Source organism: Oncorhynchus gorbuscha, linkage group LG18, assembly GCF_021184085.1.
Source record: "Oncorhynchus gorbuscha isolate QuinsamMale2020 ecotype Even-year linkage group LG18, OgorEven_v1.0, whole genome shotgun sequence".
Lineage (NCBI taxonomy): Eukaryota > Metazoa > Chordata > Actinopteri > Salmoniformes > Salmonidae > Oncorhynchus > Oncorhynchus gorbuscha.
Genome location: NC_060190.1, coordinates 73287021 through 73313434, shown reverse-complemented (window position 1 = coordinate 73313434; position 26414 = coordinate 73287021). Strand labels below are relative to the sequence as shown.

The following is a 26414-nucleotide window of genomic DNA, read 5'->3' as shown; positions in this document are numbered from 1 at the left end:
GCAGGCTAGCTAGCTTTGCAGGCCTGATATCTAACCAGATAAACTATGTTAAGCTAACGCTAGTTAGTTTGCTACAGTAACGACACGTTAACTACCTCGCTAGCTTTAGTGCATTGAAATAGTCTGCGTTTTAACAAACAATTCAAGCAAACATATATAATTAACCAAATAGGATTTGTTTAAACTGTTCATTGTTATAAATCACAGATAGTTACAACTATAGCTATTCTTTCCGACAGCTAATTAGCCTAACAGAGGCTAATCCAGCCCTGTGATTGAATGGGCGTTGGCCAGCTAACGTTAACATTTCCTATGAGGGGTTGGGTGGGTCCACTCACTGGGTATTGTAAAATTAACAACCACAGTAAAGACACACAGCTAATACGGAAACCTATTTATTATTGTGTCCTTAATGTGTGTACGACTGAGTGACTTGACAAAAAAGTGCAATCCTCTGAGAAGTTTAAAACTGTATCTGTCGTTAATTTTGCATTAACAAGTAGCCAGCTATGTCCATGTCATTTTGCTGTTATAGAATACGAGTCGTTGTCTTCCACAGGCGTCAAACGAGCCAGATGTGTATGAGACCAGTGACCTGCCAGAAGATGATCAGGCCCAGTTTGAGTCGGTGAGTGAAACATGGAGGGGTGGAGGAGAGAAGGGAGGGAGTGTTTGGGGAGGGGGGGAAGAAAAAAAAGTTTGCTGCTGCCTCTTGATCCCAAAACACCAGTCTGTTGCTGATGTGGCTGAGTGTCACATCCTCTCTAAAAACCATGTGATCCAGAGTTGCCCAAGATGTACTCTTAAGGAGCCTACCATTATTCCTTAAAGGACCTTGTTATCTTCAGATGTTGACTGGCTCTGGCAGCTAAAACAGCCAAATAAACCAGCATCAATTCTCAATTGTGATACAGTTTTGGAAACGTAAAGCCCTTTACTTTCATATCACATCCAAAATAATTTCATAAACGCTAAATATAAACTTACTGTAAACTGTTTTAAGTGGCTTTATCACAGTTGCAGCTGAGAGTATTTTTTTCCAGTGACAACATGTTTCTGACTTCTTCTGTTACACACTGGTGTTAGGAGCATGTCAGATACCTCATTATCTCAGGTGGAGCCTCTGTCTTCTGTAAACACGCGTTGTAACATGGAGATATGGCTGTTTGTGAACACTCACCTTATTATTTAACCTTTTTTATTTAACCTGGCAAGTCCAGTTAACAACCAATTGTTATTTGCAATGACTGCCTAACCCGTACGATGCTGGGCCCAACCCGGACGATGCTGGGCCCAACCCGGACGATGCTGGGCCCAACCCGGACGATGCTGGGCCCAACCAGGGCGATGCTGGGCCCAACCCGGGCGATGCTGGGCCCAACCCGGGCGATGCTGGGCCCAACCCGGGCAATGCTGGGCCTAACCCGGACGATGCTGGGCCAATTGTGCGCTGCCCTATTTGGACTCCCAATTTCGGCCTGTTGTGATGCAGCCTGGAATCGAACCAGGCCTGTAGTGATGCCTCTAGCACTGAGATGCAGTGTCTAAGTCGCTGTGCCACTTGGAGCTCAACACGCAACCTTCTGATATGAAAGATAAGGTCCTTATGCTTCCAAAACTGTACCTTATGCGATGCGTGTTAATGTTCAGACCAAGCATCGGGGCTCTTTAACAAAACTCTCCCGTGTAATGGAACTGAACTGAGTGCTGATGAAGGGCTGGATCCACAGATGCAGATCAAGGATTGATTGATTTTCTTCTCTGGATCATCGTGCTGTGTATCATGGATCAACTGTGAAGTAGATGCCTACAAGTGACACCACCAATCCTAATAACGTTTTCCCTCCCTCTCATGTCCCCTCCCTCCCTCTCATGTCCCCTCCCTCCCTCCCATGTCCCCTCCCTCCCTCTCATGTCCCCTCCCTCCCTCTCATGTCCCCTCCCTCCCTCTGTCCCCTCCCTCCCTCTCATGTCCCCTCCCTCCCTCCCATGTCCCCTCCCTCCCCGTCGGTCTCGGTTTCCCTCCCATGTCCCCTCCCTCCCTCTGTCGGTCTCGGTTTCCGTCCCATGTCCCCTCCCTCCCTCTGTCGGTCTCGGTTTCCCTCCCATGTCCCCTCCCTCCCTCTGTCGGTCTCGTTTTCCTCCCATGTCCCCTCCCTCTCCCCACCCCTCCCTCCCATGTCCCCTCCCTCTCGCTGTTGGTCTCGGTTTCCCTCCCATGTCCCCTCCCTCCCTCTGTCGGTCTCGGTTTCCCTCCCATGTCCCATCCCTCCCCCTGTCGGTCTCGTTTTTCCTCCCCTCCCTCTCTCCCCACCCCTCCCTCCCTCCTGGGACGCTAGTGTGTACAAGTAAGAGGTTATTTTTCTCTCATATAGTGGAGTTTACCTGCATGGGTTGTAAAATCCTTCCTGTCCCCTTTCCTCTACTCTCTTCAAATTGTGTTGAAATGACTATCTGCCTACATGATGTGGTGATGATGTGCCCCATTGCTGCTGTGTGATGTGATGAAGTGTTGTATCCCTTGTTTCACCTGTTGCAAATGTAGCAGCACTATCACCTGACAAGACATTTTAGTTGGTCTAATAATCCTCCCACTTTCATTTTGACATACTCTTGTAGCACAACTCAAAGGATATTGAATCTACATTGTGTGTGTTTCTGTCTGTCTCTCTCTGTGTGTGTGTGTGTGTGTTTGTCTCTGTGTATGTGTGTCTTTCTCTCTTGTGTGTCTCGCTCGCTCTCTCTGAGGTCGACCGATTATGATTTTTTTAATACCGATTAATCAGACGATTTTTAAAATGTATTTGTAATAATGACGATTACAACAATACTGAATGAACACTTATTTTAACTTAATATAATACATCAATAAAAATCTATTTAGCATCAAAACAATGAAACGTGTTCAATTTGGTTTGAATAATGTAAAAACAAAGTGTTGGAGAAGAAAGTAAAAGTGCAATATGTGCCATCTAAGAAAGCTAACGTTTCAGTTCCTTGCTCAGAACATGAGAACATATGAAAGCTGGTGGTTCCTTTTAACATGAGTCTTCAATATTCCCAGGTAAGAAGTTTTAGGTTGTAGTTATTATAGGAATTATAGGACTATTTCTCTCTATACCATTTGCATTTCATTAACCTTTGACTATTGGATGTTGTTATAGGCACTTTAGTATTGACAGTGTAACAGTATAGCTTCCGTACCTCTCCTCGCTCCTCCCTGGGCTTGAACCAGGAACACAACGACAGCAGCCAACCTCAAACCAGCGTTACCCATGCAGAGCAAGGGGAACAACTACTCCAAGTCTCAGAGCGAGTGACGTTTGAAACACTATTAGCGCACACCCTGCTAACTAGCTAGCCATTTCACATCACATCGTTACACCAGCCTAATCTCGGGAGTTGATAGGCTTGAAGTCATAAACAGCGGAGCTTCTGGCAAAATGCATGAAAGTGCTGTTTGAATGAATGCTTATGAGCCTGCTGGTGCCTACCATCGCTCAGTCAGACTGTTCTAACAAAAATTAGACTTAATTATAATAAACACACACAAATATGAGGTCATTAATATGGTCGAATCCGGAAACTATCATCTCGAAAACAAAACATTTATTCTTTCAGTGAAAATACGGAACCGTTCGGTATTTTATCTAACGGGTGGCATCCGTCAGTCTAAATATTACTGTTACATTGCACAACCTTCAATGTTATGTCATAATTACGTAAAATTCTGGCAAATTAGTTCGCAAAGAGCCAGGCGGCCCAAACTGTTGCATATACCCTGACTCTGCGTGCAATGAACGCAAGAGAAATTACACAATTTCACCCAGTTATTATTGCCTGCTAACCTGGATTTCTTTTAACTAAATATGCAGGTTTAAAAATATATACTTGTGTATTGATTTTAAGAAAGGCATTGGTGTTTATGGTTAGGTACACGTTGGAGCAACGGCAGTCCTTTTTCGCGAATGCGCACCGCATCGATTATATGCAACGCAGGACACACGCTAGATAAACTAGTAATATCATCAACCATGTGTAGTTAACTATTGATTATGATTGATTGTTTTTTTTATAAGATATGTTTATTGCTAGCTAGCAACTTACCTTGGCTTCTTACTGCATTCGTGTAACAGGCAGGCTCCTCGTGGAGTGCAATGGGAGGAGGTGGCAGAGCGCTGGACTAGTTAACTGTAAGGTTGCAAGATTGAATCCTCGAGTTGGCAAGGTTCAAATCTGTCGTTCTGCCCCTGAACAGGCAGTTAACCCACTGTTCCCAGGCCGTCATTGAAAATAAGAACGTGTTCTTTAACTGACTTGCCTGGTTAAATGAAGATTAAATAGGTGTAGAAAAAAAAATCGGTCAAATTGGTATCCAAAAAATGATTTCCGATTTGTTATGAAAACTTGAAATCGGCCATTCTGATTAATCGGTCGACCTCTAGTCTCTTTGTGTGTGTGTGTGTGTGTGTGTGTCTTGTGTGTGTGTCTGTCTGTCTCTCTCTCTGTCTGTCTCTCTGTCTGTGTCTGTCTGTCTTGTTGAGAAGACAGTTCTGTTACTGTGTATGTGTTCTAACATCCCTTTCCCCTAACTCTACTCTAGCTACTGGTATACATGCTAACAGAAGCTAACTAACTAACTAACTAGCCATCTTTACTAACTCTACTTTGCTAGCAATACAAACACTGGGATCAGTACTGCAACACACCTTGCCGTTGTATGTCTCATCAAATCAGGTCTAAGCTGTCTTCTTTCTTACCATCTCACTCAGAAATGGGTTTTCCTCTGCCAATCCCCTCGTTCCACACACTGCATAATGCTAACAATACCAGAGAATTAGACAAGAGGCTTGAGTTAAGAGCTCAGGGCCTATCATACAAAATATATCAGATATTTACAATGTATTCACAGTCACACACAGGATATAAAATGCATATTTTAGGCCTACCCCACCTGTGTGTATAATATTGATATGAGATGTCAGCAGTTGATACATCACCATAGACCAGGGGTGTCAATCTCATTTTGCCCCATGGTCCTAATTCGCTTTTCAATGAGGTCTGGAGGGCTGCACTGAAAATGAGCTATATTTTCTCGCTGTGAAAAATGCGCCTAAAGATGATGGGTCTAAGAGAGCGAGAAAGAACAGAGACGTCGTAATGATCAGAGAGTCGGTCTCCTAGTGAGTGAATGTCTCCGGTGTCAGCAGCAGTCTGCCTCAGAACACTGGACTCGTTCATCTCCCCTGGCAGACTGCTGCTGTGCATGGCATGTGATAACCACATTAATCTGTTTCTCTTTCTCCCTCCCCTCTTTGTCTCCCTGTGCTCTTTCTCTAACTCCCCATTGGGAACCCAAGGAGCTGGTAAGAGCTTCACTGACTAACAGACTGACTCCCTTCCTACTCCTAACATGTCTGTTTTGACTGTCTGTCTGGACTGTCACTACTGTCTGTCAGTAGTTATTGATTGTTCCCATTTTGATTCATGTGAATAAATCATTTTGGAGCTTAGACACATTGACGACATCATCCCTTACCCGAGTGCACAGTTCCCTGATGCTAGTCAGAATGATGCTTTTCTCAGAATCACTGATTTTTTTAAGGGAATCTGTTTCCTCAAATGAGCAGATGGAGAAAGCCATGGATTTATAATTGACTGAAGCAGCTAACTAGCTCATAGAGATTATGTAGAAGTCACAGGACCGGAGAAACTCTGAAACACTAGTTTATATAGTCTACATATCTAGAGCATCTTTCATCAGTCAGCTGTGCAAGAGGGAGGTAACTTTCTCATGTAGAGCAGTGATTGGTCCCTAACTCCCAGGTCTTCTGGTAACTAGGCAATGCTGACTTTTCATTCACATTGTGTTGTCACAATACAACCCCTTTACACAGTTAGTGGTGTTTTCCGTTGCATTTGTCACCAAAGAGCTAATTTCAAGATGACTGTATTCTGCGGAACCATTCGGTACTCAAGATTCAGAACTTTTTTTTTTTTTTTTCTTGATCGAATATTAAATCGACTGTCTTTGTTTTCCCTCTTGGAATAGACCCCCCCCCCCAACACCACCTCCTGATTACAGATCCATTTCAATCTGTGTGTGTGTTCTGGTGTTGGTTGGCGTCTCACATGGGCCCTCTCTCACACTGTAGATGAAGTTGATGTCTCACTCATTGGATTGTATCTAATTGACTGATTTTAACAACGTCTACTGTGTGAGAGAGTTTGTTCACCGATCCATACAGGTATTCTGATATATAAGGGACTAGGTTCCCAGGTGGTATTGCATCAGCCAGTGTGACACAGAACCCATGGAGAGAGAAGATTGGCACAAATCCCCATCAATCATCAAATCTGATCTCCTTTTAAACTATTTTGACCTACGTATATTTTTCAGCTCTTTCATTTCCAATCCATTTGTCCTGGTTTTGACCAAGTCTCCTGTGGTGTCTCATTATTCTTGATGTCTCTCACAGGAAGAGCTGTGCAGTGACAGCGTGGAGAGGATCGTGGTCAACCCCAACGCAGCCTACGACAAGTTCAAGGACAAGAGGGTCAGCACTAAAGGCCTCGGTTAGTATACCTTCAAACAGCTGTATCTCAGTGAGTCGGGGCTGGGCTGTACCTCAGTGAGTCAGGGCTGGGCTGTACCTCAGTGAGTCGGGGCTGGGCTGTACCTCAGTGAGTCGGGGCCGGGCCGTACCCCAGTGAGTCTTCCGGTGCCTTCTCAACCATATTGGGGGAGAAAGTCCAAGGTCTCTCTGTTCAGACTTTATCCAGTGCATGAGGTGGGGAAGAGAGGAAGTAAGGAGTTGAGAAAGCGCAGGAGTTCGTCCTTGACTCAAATTAAATGTATTTATAAAGCCCTTTTTACATCAGCAGATGACCATGTGACCTCACCAGGAGGAACTCTGGGACTTTTCCCTGGTCGTCACGTCATGTAGCCATAGACGTGAGGCATTTCCTGAATTGGTGACAAACTAGAGATGAAACGGTTATGAAAATTTCACATCACGATTATAGTGAGCAAAAATGATCCCGGTTATCAGTATTATCGCGGTGACGTTGAACCGTGCTGGAAATGTTAAAGAAGTACTGATCCACTGAAATCATATTGAAAACAAACCAATACAATTAGCAGCACGATGTAGTTTTTTTGTGTGCAGAAACATTAAAATAATAACATTTAACGTTAAAGATGGCGCCATGTGACCATGAGGTAAATGTTTCCCCAGTGCAGGATGAACACAACCTTCAGTAAGCAAATCACATGTCCATATAAAAGCAACACACAAGTAAAGCAATGTGGATGTAAGGACAATACGACCATATATAAACACATCCAATACAACCATCTATAAACACATCCAATACAACCATCTATAAACACATCCAATACAACCATCTATAGACACATCCAATACAACCATCTATAGACACATCCAATACAACCATCTATAGACACATCCAATACAACCATCTATAGACACATCCAATACAACCATCTATAGACACATCCAATACAACCATCTATAAACACATCCAATACAACCATATATAGACACATCCAATACAACCATCTATAGACACATCCAATACAACCATCTATAGACACATCCAATACAACCATCTATAGACACATCCAATACAACCATCTATAGACACATCCAATACAACCATCTATAGACACATCCAATACAACCATATATAGACACATCCAATACAACCATATATAGACACATCCAATACAACCATATATAGACACATCCAATACAACCATATATAGACACATCCAATACAACCATCTATAGACACATCCAATACAACCATCTATAGACACATCCAATACAACCATATATAGACACATCCAATACAACCATATATAGACACATCCAATACAACCATATATAGACACATCCAATACAACCATATATAGACACATCCAATACAACCATATATAGACACATCCAATACAACCATATATAGACACATCCAATACAACCATATATAGACACATCCAATACAACCATATATAGACACATCCAATACAACCATATATAGACACATCCAATACAACCATATATAATACAACCATCAATACAACCAATACAACCATATATAGACACATCCAATACAACCATATATAGACACATCCAATACAACCATATATAGACACATCCAATACAACCATATATAGACACATCCAATACAACCATCTATAGACACATCCAATACAACCATATATAGACACATCCAATACAACCATATATAGACACATCCAATACAACCATATATAGACACATCAACCATATATAGACAATACAACCATCTATAGACACATCCAATACAACCATATATAGACACATCCAATACAACCATCTATAGACACATCCAATACAACCATATATAGACACATCCAATACAACCATATATAGACACATCCAATACAACCATATATAAACACAACCATCTATAAACACATCCAATACAACCATCTATAAACACATCCAATACAACCATCTATAAACACATCCAATACAACCATCTATAGACACATCCAATACAAATAGACAATCCATATATAGACACATCCAATACAACACATCTATAGACACATCCAATACAACCATCTATAGACACATCCAATACAACCATCTATAGACACATCCAATACAACCATCTATAGACACATCCAATACAACCATATATAGACACATCCAATACAACCATATATAGACACATCCAATACAACCATCTATAGACACATCCAATACAACCATCTATAGACACATACCATCTATACAACCATCTATACAACCATCTATAAACACATCCAATACAACCATCTATAAACACATCCAATACAACCATCTATAAACACATCCAATACAACCATCTATAAACACATCCAATACAACCATCTATAAACACATCCAATACAACCATCTATAAACACATCCAATACAACCATCTATAAACACATCCAATACAACCATCTATAAACACATCCAATACAACCATCTATAAACACATCCAATACAACCATCTATAGACACATCCAATACAACCATCTATAAACATCCAATACAACCATCTATACAATCCAACCATCTATAAACACATCCAATACAACCATATATAAACACAACCATCAACCAATACAACCATAAACACATCCAATACAACCATCTATAAACACATCCAATACAACCATCTCTATAAACACATCCAATACAACCATCTATAGACACATCCAATACAACCATCTATAGACACATCCAATACAACCATCTATAGACACATCCAATACAACCATCTATAAACATCTATAGACACATCCAATACAACCATCTATAAACACATCCAATACAACCATCTATAAACACATCCAATACAACCATATATAGACACATCCAATACAACCATCTATAAACATCCAATACAACCATATATAAACACAACCATCTATAAACACATCCAATACAACCATCTATAAACACATCCAATACAACCATCTATAAACACATCCAATACAACCATCTATAAACACATCCAATACAACCATCTATAAACACATCCAATACAACCATCTATAAACACATCCAATACAACCATCTATAGACACATCCAATACAACCATATATAAACCCATCCAATACAACCAACCATCTATAAACCATCATCCAATACAACCATCTATAAACACATCCAATACAACCATCTATAAACACATCCAATACAACCATCTATAAACACATCCAATACAACCATCTATAAACACATCCAATACAACCATCTATAGACACATCCAATACAACCATATATAAACCCATCCAATACAACCAACCATCTATAAACACATCCAATACAACCATATATAAACACAACCATCTATAAACACATCCAATACAACCATCTATAAACACATCCAATACAACCATATATAGACACATCCAATACAACCATCTATAGACACATCCAATACAACCATATATAGACACATCCAATACAACCATATATAGACACATCCAATACAACCATATAAACACATCCAATACAACCACCAATACAACCATCTATAAACACATCCAATACAACCATCTATAGACACATCCAATACAACCATCTATAGACACATCCAATACAACCATCTATAAACACATCCAATACAACCATCTATAACACATCCAATACAACCATACAACCATCTATAAACACAACCATCTATAAACACATACAACCATATATAAACAACCATCTATAAACACATCCAATACAACCATCTATAAACACATCCAATACAACCATATATAGACACATCCAATACAACCATCTATAGACACATCCAATACAACCATCTATAGACACATCCAATACAACCATCTATAAACACATCCAATACAACCATCTATAAACACATCCAATACAACCATCTATAGACACATAATACAACCATCTATAAACACATCCAATACAACCATCTATAGACACATCCAATACAACCATCTATAGACACATCCAATACAACCATCTATAAACACATCCAATACAACCATATAAACACATCCAATACAACCATAACACATCCAATACAACCATCTATAGACACATCCAATACAACCATCTATAGACACATCCAATACAACCATCTATAGACACATCCAATACAACCATATATAGACACATCCAATACAACCATATATAGACACATCCAATACAACCATATATAAACACATCCAATACAACCATACAACCATATAGACACATCCAATACAACCATATATAGACACATCCAATACAACCATCTATAGACACATCCAATACAACATCTATAAACACATCCAATACAACCATCTATATCTATAACACATCCAATACAACCATCTATATATAAACACATCCAATACAACCATCACATCCAATACAACCATCTATAAACACATCCAATACAACCATATATAAACATCAATACAACCATCTATAAACACATCCAATACAACCATCTATAGACGCATCCAATACAACCATCTATAGACGCATCCAATACAACCATCTATAAACACATCCAATACAACCATCTAATAAACCATCATCCAATACAACCATCTATAAACACATCCAATACAACCATCTATAAACACATCCAATACAACCATCCATCAACCATATAAACACAATACAACCAACCAATAAACAATCCAATACAACCATATAAACACATCTATAAACAATACAACCATCTATAAACACATCCAATACAACCATATATAGACACATCAATACAACCATCTATATAATACAACATCCAATACAACCATCTATAGACACATCCAATACAACCATCTATAGACACATCCAATACAACCATCTATAGACACATCCAATACAACCATATATAGACACATCCAATACAACCATATATAGACACATCCAATACAACCATATATAAACACAACCATCTATAAACACATCCAATACAACCATCTATAAACACATCCAATACAACCATATATAGACACATCCAATACAACCATCTATAGACACATCAATACAATACAACCATCTATAGACACATCCAATACAACCATCTATAAACACATCCAATACAACCATCTATCACATATAAACCATCTATAAACACATCCAATACAACCATACAAACCATCTATAAACACATCCAATACAACCATCTATAAACACATCCAATACAACCATCTATAAACACATCCAATCTATAAACACATCCAATACAATCTATAAACACATCTATATAACACATCCAATACAACCATCTATAAACACATAATACAACCATCCATAAACACATAATACAATCTATAAACACCAATACAACCATATAAACACATCCAATACAACCATCTATAAACACATCCAATACAACCATCTATAAACACATCCAATACAACCATCTATCCAATACAACCATCTATAAACACATCCAATACAACCATCTATAGACACATCCAATACAACCATATGTAAACATCCAATACAACCATCTATAGACACATCCAATACAACCATCTATAGACACATCCAATACAACCATCTATAAACACATCCAATACAACCATCTATAGACACATCCAATACAACCATATATAGACACATCCAATACAACCATATATAGACACATCCAATACAACCATATATAAACACATCCAATACAACCATCTATAAACACATCCAATACAACCATATGTACACATCCAATACAACCATATGTACACATCCAATACAACCATATGTAAACATCCAATACAACCATATATAGACACATCCAATACAACCATATATAGACACATCCAATACAACCATCTATAGACACATCCAATACAACCATCTATAGACACATCCAATACAACCATCTATAGACACATCCAATACAACCATCTATAGACACATCCAATACAACCATATATAAACACATCCAATACAACCATATATAAACACATCCAATACAACCATATATAGACACATCCAATACAACCATCTATAGACACATCCAATGAACATCACTGATTCTGTCCGTTCTCTCCTTCATAAAGAAACATCCTGTATGTATGTATTTTTGTTCACTTGAGATTGAAATGTAAAAATGTCAGCATATTTACTTTGTCTGGTTGAAGCAGTGATCTGCGAGGGGAGACGATGTGCCCGCTGGCACTGAACACACTGATGGCACGCTGGTTGCTAGGATGCACAAAAGCTTCCTGGCAACGTGAGGCAGCTCTGATGCAGAGCCCCTTCCACCATACCAGTGGATCCTCTTCTGCTGGAATGGGAGGCAGAGATGGGTAGACCTTGATCTCTTCTTTCACTCTGTCTTCTGGGGAGGTCGGAATCTGACCCTCGTCACCTCTCTGATGCCTTGTCGAGGTAATCTCTCTCAGCAACCCAGCCAGGCTTTTCCCTTCCTATGCCGCTGTGGGGGTGTTGGTGCATCGTGGTTCTTCTCTGACTTGTGCAGCTGTCAGCTTCAAGGCCTCCTGGACACAGCTGCCAGCTTCAAGGCCTCCTGGACACAGCTGCCAGCTTCAAGGCCTCCTGGACGCAGCTGCCAGCTTCAAGGCCTCCTGGACGCAGCTGCCAGCTTCAAGGCCTCCTGGACGCAGCTGCCAGCTTCAAGGCCTCCTGGACGCAGCTGCCAGCTTCAAGGCCTCCTGGACGCAGCTGCCAGCTTCAAGGCCTCCTGGACGCAGCTGCCAGCTTCAAGGCCTCCTGGACGCAGCTGCCAGCTTCAAGGCCTCCTGGACGCAGCTGCCAGTGTCAACTTTTTCAGGCTCATCTAAGAAGCTTATTTTGAAGCGGGGGGTCAATGAAACAAGCCATGTGCATGACTCTCTTTGTATCTGTTGTTAAGGTCTTCTCTCATGACCCTTTTCATCTCCCTGGTCAGGGATGGCTCCGTATCATCCCCCGGTCAGGGATGGCTCCGTATCATCTCCCCGGTCAGGGATGGCTCCGTATCATCTCCCCGGTCAGGGATGGCTCCACCATATCATCTCCCCTGGTCAGGGATGGCTCCGGTATCATCTCCCGGTCAGGGATGGCTCCGTATCATCTCCCCGGTCAGGGATGGCTCCGTATCATCTCCCCGGTCAGGGATGGCTCCAGCTTATCATCTCCCGGTCAGGGATGGCTCAGTGTCATCTCCCTTCAGGGATGGCTGCCAGTATCATCTCCCCAGGTCAGGGATGGCTCCGCTCATCTCCCCTGGTCAGGGATGGCTCCAGCTTCATCATCCCCTTCAAGGTCAGGGATGGCTCCGTATCATCTCCCCGGTCAGGGATGGCTCCAGTATCATCTCCCATCTAAGGTCAGGGATGGCTCATGTCATCTCCCCGGTCAGGGATGGCTCCGTATCATCTCCCCGGTCAGGGATGGCTCCGTATCATCTCCCCGGTCAGGGATGGCTCCGTATCATCTCCCCGGTCAGGGATGGCTCAGTGTCATCTCCCCGGTCAGGGATGGCTCAGTGTCATCTCCCCGGTCAGGGATGGCTCAGTATCATCTCCCCGGTCAGGGATGGCTCCGTATCATCTCCCCGGTCAGGGATGGCTCTGTATCCCTTTCCACCAGAACATCACGGGTGACGTGGTCCAGGACAGGGCTGATGGCTGACAGTGTCTCTGAGGCAAGTGCATCTATTAACTTTCTCAGAGGTTCAAGGAGCTGGCACAGTTGCTCCATGACACTTATGTCAGCATCCGTTGGTCATCCGATGCCATGTTCCTCTTTCTCCAGCCAGTGTCGCACAGACCAGACCGGCTGCTGTTGGCTGAGGAAACGCTCAAGCATCTTGTGTGTAGATCTTCATCGGGTCACCACATCATGGATCAAAGCCTTCTGTGGCATGTTGAGGGCAGCTTGCTTTTTCCTCGCAGTTCTCTCCTTCTCTTCCTGCTCCGTGAGAAGCCTTGGACCAGATGACGACAGGCCTTGACTACTGTGTCAACTCTCTGAATTTTTCATAGCCTTTGAGATGGCCAGGTTCAAATGATGGGTCAAAGCAGCCAAAGCCACAGATCTGGGACCTGTTCTAAAGCCTTGATCGTGTTTGTTGTGTTGTCTGTGGTTATACAGACCAGGTCTTTCTTGTTGATCTCCCCACTCTTCCAGCATATTCTCAAAAACCTCTGTGATGTTGTGAGCCGAGTGATCTTCTGGGAAGAACTGTGTTTCCAGGCAGTTTGATTCCAGTTACCATTCTGGGGTGAGGTAATGGGTAGTGAAGCTGGTGTAGGGTTGAACCACCCCCCTGCTTTCATTGGTCCAGAGGTCAGTAGTTGCAGCACACCATGTGCATTGAGCGAAACATTTTCCAACATCAGCTTTAACCTGGTTGTACAGGTTTGGGTTTTCATTCTTGGAAAATAATGTTTGTGATGACACTTTGTAGTGAGGCACGGCAACCTTCATCAGCCTCAGAAAGACGGGCCTCTCAACAATATGAAATGGCACCATGTCCTTTGCAATGTAATATGAAAGGGTGTACAGTGAGATCTTTTTTGATGTGGGTGTATTAACAGCCTGCCTTTTTAAATGATAGTGTTCCAGCTTAGCCAACGTTCTGTTCCATTCATTTGCTATGGACTCGCTCTAGTGTTCCAGCTCAGCCAACGTTCCATTCCATTCATTTACTATGGGCTCGCTCTAGTGTTCCAGCTCAGCCAACGTTCTGTTCCATTCATTTACTATGGACTCGCTCTAGTGTTCCAGCTCAGCCAACGTTCTGTTCCATTCATTTACTATGGGCTCGCTCTAGTGTTCCAGCTCAGCCAATGTTCCGTTCCAACGTTCCAATCCATTCATTTGCTATGGACTCGCTCTAGTGTTCCAGCTTAGCCAACGTTCCATTCCAACGTTCCATTCCATTCATTTGCTATGGACTCGCTCTAGTGTTCCAGCTTAGCCAACGTTCCATTCCAACGTTCCATTCCATTCATTTGCTATGGACTCGCTCTAGTGTTCCAGCTTAGCCAACGTTCCGTTCCAACGTTCCAATCCATTCATTTGCTATGGGCTCGCTCTAGTGTTCCAGCTCAGCCAACGTTCCATTCCATTAATTTGCTATGGACTCGCTCTAGTGTTCCAGCTTAGCCAACGTTCCGTTCCAACGTTCCATTCCATTAATTTGCTATGGGCTCGCTCTAGTGTTCCAGCTCAGCCAACGTTCCATTCCAACGTTCCATTCCATTAATTTGCTATGGACTCGCTCTAGTGTTCCAGCTTAGCCAACGTTCCGTTCCAACGTTCCAATCCATTCATTTGCTATGGGCTCGCTCTAGTGTTCCAGCTCAGCCAACGTTCCATTCCATTAATTTGCTATGGACTCGCTCTAGTGTTCCAGCTTAGCCAACGTTCCGTTCCAACGTTCCATTCCATTCATTTGCTATGGGCTCGCTCTAGTGTTCCAGCTCAGCCAACGTTCCATTCCAACGTTCCATTCCATTCATTTGCTATGGACTCGCTCTAGTGTTCCAGCTTAACGCCATTCCAACGTTCCATTCCATTCATTTGCTATGGGCTCGCTCCAACGTTCCATTCCATTAATTTGCTATGGGCTCGCTCTAGTGTTCCAGCTCAGCCAACGTTCCATTCCAACGTTCCATTCCATTCATTTGCTATGGACTCGCTCTAGTGTTCCAGCTTAGCCAACGTTCCATTCCAACGTTCCATTCCATTCATTTGCTATGGGCTCGCTCTAGTGTTCCAGCTTAGCCAACGTTCCGTTCCAACGTTCCATTCCATTAATTTGCTATGGGCTCGCTCTAGTGTTCCAGCTCAGCCAACGTTCTTTTGCTGTTTTTCAGCCTTAGGTGAGTTTTGAATGGTTCTATTGTCCAGCCTAGCAATGGGTGAATAGAGTCTGAAGACACACGACGCACACAGCAGCAGAACAACATGTTGCATTTTTATAAGAGTAGGTAACACTGAAAAGCTTCTGTTTACATTATCGACAAGCTATTAGCAAAGTTAGACAGACAAACCTTGACATTTTCCACCATCCCGAAGTCCCCACATCATGCATTGAGCTAAAAGTTAACTTACCTTGCGGTGGGTGGTGGTCACAAAGAGGACTCGAGATTTTGAATTGTTGCCCGCTTTTGCTGCGATTTAAAAAATAATGTTGCATGTTCTGCAGACAAGGTGACCATCTTCGATTTGAAGTTTCCCTCAACACTCTTGTAAAACCCAAAATACGAGCACACTTCAGATTTGGTCCTCTTCAAAGGCTGAAAAATCTCCCGAGCGCTGTCACTGCCTCCCGCCATGTTTTCACACAAAACAAAACCCACGTTGCTGCGCCTGCGTCAGACTGCCGCTAACTTTGGTTGCTGCTGGACGGTATTTCCCGTGGTAATCAAACACGGTTTCAATGATAATTAACATTTGAAACGGTAATAATAACCGTCTGGAATTTTACCGTGGTTTTATCGTGAAACCGGTAACAGTTTCATCCCAAAACCATCATCTAATATTCTTGTCTTTCCTCTGATGAATGTGTTTTCTCTCCCAGACTTCTCAGATCGTATCAGTAAGAACAAAAGAGTGGGCTATGAGTCGGGAGAATATGAGATTGTGAGTAGATGCTGCTGCAATATTTCATGTTGATTATTGTTCTATAAATAGTACCACTTTGATTCTGTTGGGACACATAAACCATCTCTGTGAAATCCATCACAAGACTTATTACGTGCCCATTTGAATCATGTGGATAATGATTCAGCTGTCTATTTGAATCATGTGGATAATGATTCAGCTGTCTATTTGAATCTTGTGGATAATGATTCAGCTGTCTATTTGAATCTTGTGGATAATGATTCAGCTGTCTATTTGAATCTTGTGGATAATGATTCAGCTGTCTTATTTGAATCTTGTGGATAATGATTCAGCTGTCTTATTTGAATCTTGTGGATAATGATTCAGCTGTCTTATTTGAATCTTGTGGATAATGATTCAGCTGTCTTATTTGAATCTTGTGGATAATGATTCAGCTGTCTTATTTGAATCTTGTGGATAATGATTCAGCTGTCTTATTTGAATCTTGTGGATAATGATTCAGCTGTCTTATTTGAATCTTGTGGATAATGATTCAGCTGTCTTATTTGAATCTTGTGGATAATGATTCAGCTGTCTTATTTGAATCTTGTGGATAATGATTCAGCTGTCTATTTGAATCTTGTGGATAATGATTCAGCTGTCTATTTGAATCTTGTGGATAATGATTCAGCTGTCTATTTGAATCTTGTGGATAATGATTCAGCTGTCTATTTGAATCTTGTGGATAATGATTCAGCTGTCTTATTTGAATCTTGTGGATAATGATTCAGCTGTCTATTTGAATCTTGTGGATAATGATTCAGCTGTCATTTGAATCTTGTGGATAATGATTCAGCTGTCTCATTTGAATCTTGTGGATAAGGATTCAGCTGTCTATTTGAATCTTGTGGATACCATTCAGCTGTCTAAATCTTGTGGATAATGATTCAGCTGTCTATTTGAATCTTGTGGATAATGATTCAGCTGTCTATTTGAATCTTGTGGATAATGATTCAGCTGTCTTATTTGAATCTTGTGGATAATGATTCAGCTGTCTATTTGAATCTTGTGGATAATGATTCAGCTGTCTATTTGAATCTTGTGGATAATGATTCAGCTGTCTATTTGAATCTTGTGGATAATGATTCAGCTGTCTATTTGAATCTTGTGGATAATGATTCAGCTGTCTATTTGAATCTTGTGGATAATGATTCAGCTGTCTATTTGAATCTTGTGGATAATGATTCAGCTGTCTGTTCTGACGCTTCAGTGTATGTTAACTCTGTTTTCTTCCCCTCTCTCTCCATGCCTGTCTAGTTGGCGGAGGGCTGTGAGGTGAAGGAAACCCCCCAGCAGAAGTACCAGCGGCTGGTTCATGAGATCCAGGAACTCAGTCAGGAGGTGGAGACCATCCAGGTAAAACCCCAAAACCGCCCGGCGTCAAACGGGCGATGCCAAACAATCCCTACGCCCTAAACCACCTGGGTCAGACACTGTGCCAAACAATCCCTACTCCCTAAACCACCTGGGTCAGACACTGTGCCAAACAACCCCTACGCCCTAAACCACCTGGGTCAGACACTGTGCCAAACAACCCCTACACCCTAAACCACCTGGGTCAGACAAATACTCCCAAAACCCTAGCGTTGGCCCCCTAGCCCTAGCGTTAGCCCCTTAAGCCCTAGCGTTAGTTTCTACGCCCTAGCGTTAGCCCCCTACGCCCTAGCGTTAGCCCCTAGCGTTAGCTCCCTAGCCCTAGCGTCAGCCCCCTACGCCCTAGCGTCAGCCCCCTACGCCCTAGCGTCAGCCCCCTACGCCCTAGCGTCAGCCCCCTACGCCCTAGCGTTAGCCCCCTACGCCCTAGCGTTAGCCCCCAAGCCCTAGCGTTAGCCCCCAAGCCCTAGCGGTTGCTCCCTAGACCCTACGCCCTAGCGTTATAGCCCCCTAGCGTTAGCCCCCTAGCCCTTACGCCCTAGCCTCTACAAACCTGTGTACATATGGCTACAATAGGACGTCGAAGTTGAAGCTGCCTTCAGAATGTTTTTTTATCCCCCTGAATCTTCCAGATTAGTCTCGGATTCCTGGGGCCCATCTTTAGAACCCAGTGACCTCTACCCACCCCCAAACCACCCGTCTTTATACCACAGTGACCTCTACCCACCTCCAAACCACCCATTTTTATACCCTAGTGACCTCTACCCACCCCCAAACCACCCATCTTTATACCACAGTGACCACCCATCTTTATACCACAGTGACCTCTACCCACCCCCAAACCACCCATCTTTATACCCCAGTGACCTCTACCCACCTCCAAACCACCCATCTTTATACCACAGTGACCTCTACCCACTTCCAAACCTGTGGTTGTCATTTCCCTGTGTGCTGATCACATCTGTCTATGCTCCTCTCCCCTCAGGCGACCACACGGGACAGCAGTTCAGAGGAGCGTCTGACTCCTGTCGTCCTCGCTCAGCAGGCTGCCCAGCTCAAACAGCAGCTGGTCTCTGCCCACCTGGACTCACTGCTGGGACCACAGGCACATATTAATCTAGCTGACCCAGATGGAGCACTGGCCAAGTAAGAGGGGGGAGAGGGGAAGGGGGGGGGGCACCAAAGTAACCTGTCTAAATGTCTATCGCCCCATAACACTCACATCTGTAGCCATGAAAAACATTGAAAGGCTGGTCACATCAACACCATCATCCCAGACACCCTGGACCCACTCCCATTCACATACCGCCCCAACAGATCCACAGATGACGCAATATCTATTGCTCTCCACACACTGCCCTTTCCCACTTAGACAAGGGGAACACCTACGTGAGAATACTGTTCATGGACTACAGCTCAGCGTTCAACGCCATAGTGCCCATGAAGCTCATCACTACGCTAAGAACCCTGGGACTGAACACCTCCCTCTGCAACTGGATCCTGGACTTCCTGATGAGGCACCTCCAGGTGGTGATGGTAGGCAACAGCACATCCGCCACGCTGACCCTCTTAACACAGGGCGCCCCCAGGGGTGCGTGCTTAGTCCCCTCCTGTACTTCCTGTTCACCCATGAGTCCATCACCATCATTAAGTTTGCGAACAAAACGATGGTGGTAGGCCTGATCACCAACGACGATGAGACCGCCTATAGGGAGGAGGCCTGGCAGTTTGGCGCCAGAACAACAACCTCTCCCTTAACGTCAGCAAGACAAAGGCGCTGATTGTGGTCTACAGGAAATGGAGGGCCGAGCAAGCCCCAATTCACATCAACGGGCCTGTAGTGGAGCAGGTCTCCTTCGCATAGAGTTGATCAGGCTGTTGATGGTGGCCTGTGGAATGTTGTCCCACTCCTCTTCAATGGCTGTGTAACACTGCTGGATATTGGCGGGAACTGGCACATGCTGTCGTACCCGTCGATCAGAGCATCCCAAACATGCTTAGTGGGTGACTTGTCTAGTGATTAGGCAGGCCATGGAAGAACTGGGACGTTTCCAGCTTCCAGGAATTGTGTACAGATCCTTGCAACATGGGGGGGTGGAGGCAGATGAATGGCAAGACAGTGGGCCTCAGGATCTAGTCGCTGTATCTCATAACCCCACGGCACCATGGGGAATTCTGTTCACAACGTTGACATCCAGTGAACCGCTCGCCCACACGACGCAATGCGGTTGTGAGGGGTTGGACATACTGCTAAATTCTCTAAAACCCCCGTCTGTCTGTTATTCAACCCCCGTCTGTCTGTCTTATTCAAACCCCCGTCTGTCTGTCTTATTCAAACCCGTCTGTCTGTCTTATTCAAACCCCCGTCTGTCTGTTGTTGAAACCCCCGTCTGTCTGTTGTTGAAACCCCCGTCTGTCTGTTGTTGAAACCCCCGTCTGTCTGTTGTTGAAACCCCCCGTCTGTCTGTTGTTGAAACCCCCGTCTGTCTGTTGTTGAAACCCCCCGTCTGTCTGTTGTTGAAACCCCGTCTGTCTGTTGTTGAAACCCCCGTCTGTCTGTTGTTGAAACCCCCGTCTGTCTGTTGTTGAAACCCCCGTCTGTCTGTTGTTGAAACCCCCGTCTGTCTGTTGTTGAAACCCCCGTCTGTCTGTCTTATTCAAACCCCCGTCTGTCTGTTATTTAATAACCATCCTAACCCTTATGTGCCTTTTTATTCTTGACCCTCTCTCCTTCCTCCCTTTCTCTCTCTGTCCTCCCTTTCTCTCTCCGTCCTCCCTTTCTCTCTCCGTCCTCCCTTTCTCTCTCCGTCAGACGTCTGTTAACCCAGCTGGAGGCAGTGAGGGGCAGTAGGGGCAGTACAGGGGAGGGCAAGGCCCCAGCAGCCAAAGGTCCTGACGGTGTGGTGTTGTATGAGCTACACAGCCGGCCAGAGCAGGAGAAGTTCACAGACGCTGCCAAGGTATGGAGCCCAGGGCAATGGGACTGTGTGGAAAGGGGTCCCGAAGTGTGTGTGTGTGTGTGTGTGTGTGGTCGGCAACAACGTGTGTCTGCATTTGCACATGCAAATTTGAGTCTGTTCATGGTCAATTCTGTGTCACTTGTTTACCCAGTTTTCATTCATTCACGCCTGAACCTCTCCATCGTTTGTCTCTGTTAAGATGGCAGAGTTGGAGAAGAGACTTTCAGAGCTGGAGACTGCTGTGGGTTCTGGATCAGACAAACTGGGACCTCTGAGTGCTGGGGTGCAGGGAGGCAGTCTCATGGTGAGTCTTCTGTCTCCCACCTTGGTCCATTGATTGAGTTCAGTTGATAAAATAAAAAGTATCCCGTTTTTGACCCAACTGAACTCAATCAATCCAATTTGTTCATAAAACATTTTTGGTGGGTTTTGAATGATCCACAATGTCAGAAAGTACAGTTTAACCCTGCCCTGATCATCAACCACTGTTAGCCCTGAGACTGAGCTCTCTCTCTCGGTCTGTCTCTGTCCTCCAGGACACTATGGAGCTGCTGCAGGCGAGGGTCAGTGCTCTGGACTCAGCCACTCTGGACCAGGTGGAAGCCAGGCTGCAGGTAACGTTGAGGATCAGCAGAAACATTCCCTTGATGAAACACCGGCCTTGTATCGGTCTAGCAGCAATCAATGTTCCACTACTCTGCAGAGAACACTTGGTTTATTTCACTGTTGTCATATTATCTACTTCAGTTGCTTTGGCAATGTTAACATGTGTTTCCCATGCCAATAAAGCCCCTCAAATTGTATTGAATTGTATTGTATTGAATACCCAAGGACAGATGGGCTGGTATTTGTGTGCTTGTTATACTGCAAAAAGTGAACACGGTTATCGTTGTTTTGTGTTTTTCTCTGTGTAGAGCGTCCTTGGTAAGATGAACGAGATTGCGAAGCACAAAGCAACCATTGAAGATGCTGGCACACAGAACAAGGTTAGTCCGGCTTTTTATATTGAGGTTTAGAAGCAAATGTAAGAGTTTTGATATGACATCTTATTTCACGCAGTAATTAGGTTATCCCTATGGCCAGGAGGTTTTCCTAACCACCAGGAGAACTACTTGGCCCAACAGTAGTCGTCTCCTGTAGATGTAACCTGGACAGTCATCTCCTGTAGATGTAACCTGGACAATCCTCCCCCAACAGTAGTCATCTCCTGTAGATGTCACCTGGACAGTCGTCTCCTGTAGATGTAACCTGGACAATCCTCCCCCGACAGTAGTCGTCTCCTGTAGATGTAACCTGGACAATCCTCCCCCAACAGTAGTCGTCTCCTGTAGATGTAACTTGGACAATCCTCCCCCGACAGTAGTCATCTCCTGTAGATGTCACCTGGACAGTCGTCTCCTGTAGATGTAACCTGGACAATCCTCCCCCGACAGTAGTCGTCTCCTGTAGATGTAACCTGGACAATCCTCCCCCGACAGTAGTCATCTCCTGTAGATGTCACCTGGACAGTCATCTCCTGTAGATGTAACCTGGACAATCTATCACTAACAGTAATCGTCTCCTGTAGATGTAACCTGGACAATCCTCCCCGACAGTAGTCGTCTCCTGTAGATGTAACCTGGACAATCCTCCCCCAACAGTAGTCGTCTCCTGTAGATGTAACCTGGACAATCCTCCCCCGACAGTAGTAGTCTCCCGTAGATGTCACCTGGACAGTCATCTCCCGTAGATGTCACCTGGACAGTCATCTCCCGTAGATGTCACCTGGACAGTCATCTCCCGTAGATGTCACCTGGACAGTCATCTCCCGTAGATGTCACCTGGACATGTCTCCTGGACAGATGTCACCTGGACAGTAGTCTCTCCGTAGATGTCACCTGGACAGTCGTCTCCCGTAGATGTCACCTGGACAGTCATCTCCCGTAGATGTCACCTGGACAGTCGTCTCCCGTAGATGTCACCTGGACAGTCGTCTCCCGTAGATGTCACCTGGACAGTCATCTCCCGTAGATGTCACCTGGACAGTCATCTCCCGTAGATGTCACCTGGACAGTCATCTCCCGTAGATGTCACCTGGACAGTCATCTCCCGTAGATGTCACCTGGACAGTCATCTCCCGTAGATGTCACCTGGACAGTCATCTCCCGTAGATGTCACCTGGACAGTCATCTCCCGTAGATGTCACCTGGACAGTCGTCTCCCGTAGATGTCACCTGGACAGTCGTCTCCCTGTTATTTCACCTGGACAATGTGTTCCCGTGATGTCACCTGGACAGTGTCTCCTGTATGTGTGGTGCAGATGTCACCTGGACAGTCGTCTCCCCAGATGTCACCTGGACAGTCAAGGAGATGTCACCTGGACAGTCGTCACCTGTCAATGTCACCTGGACAGTCTAACCTGTCAATCACCAGATGGCACCTGGAAACAGGCTAACCCGTCAATGTCAGACCTGGCTCAGTCAGGCTAACCTCAATCACCAGACCTGTCACCTGAAACAGGTCTCTGTCTGTTATTTTCATCCACAATGTGTTCTGTGTTGTCAATCACCAGACCTGGCTCAGGTGTCTCAGCTGTAATGCTGACCTGGCTGCAGAAACAGGCAACCTCTCTCCCCAGGTGGCTGCAGAAACCGGCTCACCTGTCAATCAAGAGTTGCATGAACAAGGTAATCACCTGTCAATCACCAGACCTGGCTCAGAAACAGGCTAACCTGTCAATCACCAGACCTGGCTCAGAAACAGGCTAACCTGTCAATCACCAGACCTGGCTCAGAAACAGGCTAACCTGTCAATCACCAGACCTGGCTCAGAAACAGGCTAACCTGTCAATCACCAGACCTGGCTCAGAAACAGGCTAACCTGTCAATCACCAGACCTGGCTCAGAAACAGGCTAACCTGTCAATCACCAGACCTGGCTCAGAAACAGGCTAACCTGTCAATCACCAGACCTGGCTCAGAAACAGGCTAACCTGTCAATCACCAGACCTGGCTCAGAAACAGGCTAACCTGTCAATCACCAGACCTGGCTCAGAAACAGGCTAACCTGTCAATCACCAGACCTGGCTCAGAAACAGGCTAACCTGTCAATCACCAGACCTGGCTCAGAAACAGGCTAACCTGTCAATCACCAGACCTGGCTCAGAAACAGGCTAACCTGTCAATCACCAGACCTGGCTCAGAAACAGGCTAACCTGTCAATCACCAGACCTGGCTCAGAAACAGGCTAACCTGTCAATCACCAGACCTGGCTCAGAAACAGGCTAACCTGTCAATCACCAGACCTGGCTCAGAAACAGGCTAACCTGTCAATCACCAGACCTGGCTCAGAAACAGGCTAACCTGTCAATCACCAGACCTGGCTCAGAAACAGGCTAACCTGTCAATCACCAGACCTGGCTCAGAAACAGGCTAACCTGTCAATCACCAGACCTGGCTCAGAAACAGGCTAACCTGTCAATCACCAGACCTGGCTCAGAAACAGGCTAACCTGTCAATCACCAGACCTGGCTCAGAAACAGGCTAACCTGTCAATCACCAGACCTGGCTCAGAAACAGGCTAACCTGTCAATCACCAGACCTGGCTCAGAAACAGGCTAACCTGTCAATCACCAGACCTGGCTCAGAAACAGGCTAACCTGTCAATCACCAGACCTGGCTCAGAAACAGGCTAACCTGTCAATCACCAGACCTGGCTCAGAAACAGGCTAACCTGTCAATCACCAGACCTGGCTCAGAAACAGGCTAACCTGTCAATCACCAGACCTGGCTCAGAAACAGGCTAACCTGTCAATCACCAGACCTGGCTCAGAAACATACGTTACAATTAGAAAATAATAAAAATATGTACATTTAACTGCAGGGATGGAAGTTATAAAAATGAATTTAAAGGAACAAGTAATGTCCACAGCGCTGATATGCTTTAAAATGTGGGTGGTCTGACTCTCTCTCTGTAGCCATGTGGGTGGTCTGACTCTCTCTCTCTGTAGCCATGTGGGTGGTCTGACTCTCTCTCTGTAGCCATGTGGGTGGTCTGACTCTCTCTCTGTAGCCATGTGGGTGGTCTGACTCTCTCTCTCTGTAGCCATGTGGGTGGTCTGACTCTCTCTCTCTGTAGCCATGTGGGTGGTCTGACTCTCTCTCTGTAGCCATGTGGGTGGTCTGACTCTCTCTCTGTAGCCATGTGGGTGGTCTGACTCTCTCTCTGTAGCCATGTGGGTGGTCTGACTCTCTCTCTCTCTCTGTAGCCATGTGGGTGGTCTGACTCTCTCTCTCTCTCTGTAGCCATGTGGGTGGTCTGACTCTCTCTCTCTCTCTGTAGCCATGTGGGTGGTCTGACTCTCTCTCTCTCTGTAGCCATGTGGGTGGTCTGACTCTCTCTCTGTAGCCATGTGGGTGGTCTGACTATCTCTCTCTGTAGCCATGTGGGTGGTCTGACTATCTCTCTCTCTGTCTCTGTCTCTCTGTGTGTGTGTGGGTGGTCTGACTCTGTGAATAAGTATATGAACCCTGGTCCTTTCTCTCTCTGTGTGTAGCCATGCAGTTTGGTCAGCTGCTGACCCACCTGGACACCACCCAGCAGATGATCAACAACTCTCTGAAGGACAACGGGACACTGCTCTCACAGGTAGTAAACACAATGACACATCTCACACTGCTGCTAGGTTGGACTGCTGCTAGGTTGGACTGCTGCTGGACTGATGTCACTTTTGAAAGTAAAGTAAAAAATACTTTAAGTAGTTTTTTAGAGTATCTGTACTTGACTATTTATATTTCTGACTACTTTTACTAAAGAAAATCATGTACCCCCCCCCGTACATTTTTTCTGACACAAAAAAGTACTCGTTACATTTTGGATGCTTAGCAGAACAGGAAAATGGTCCAATTCACGCACTTCTCATGAGAACATCCCTGGTCCCTACTGCCTCTGATCTGGCAGACTCACTAAACAG

The 26414-nt window shown here is 44.5% G+C and overlaps 1 protein-coding gene across 1 annotated transcript in view; it reads left to right on the top strand.

Annotated features, from left to right (window-relative positions):
* Nucleotides 1-26414, top strand: part of dctn2 (dynactin 2 (p50)) — a 31845-nt gene that overhangs the window by 658 nt on the left and 4773 nt on the right. The window contains 13 exon segments of the mRNA XM_046311420.1: nucleotides 560-628; nucleotides 2340-2348; nucleotides 6480-6576; nucleotides 17048-17109; nucleotides 18388-18486; nucleotides 19490-19650; nucleotides 21317-21464; nucleotides 21664-21768; nucleotides 22001-22078; nucleotides 22379-22454; nucleotides 24036-24109; nucleotides 24112-24130; nucleotides 25998-26089. Coding sequence (XP_046167376.1) covers nucleotides 560-628; nucleotides 2340-2348; nucleotides 6480-6576; nucleotides 17048-17109; nucleotides 18388-18486; nucleotides 19490-19650; nucleotides 21317-21464; nucleotides 21664-21768; nucleotides 22001-22078; nucleotides 22379-22454; nucleotides 24036-24109; nucleotides 24112-24130; nucleotides 25998-26089 — 1089 coding nt within the window.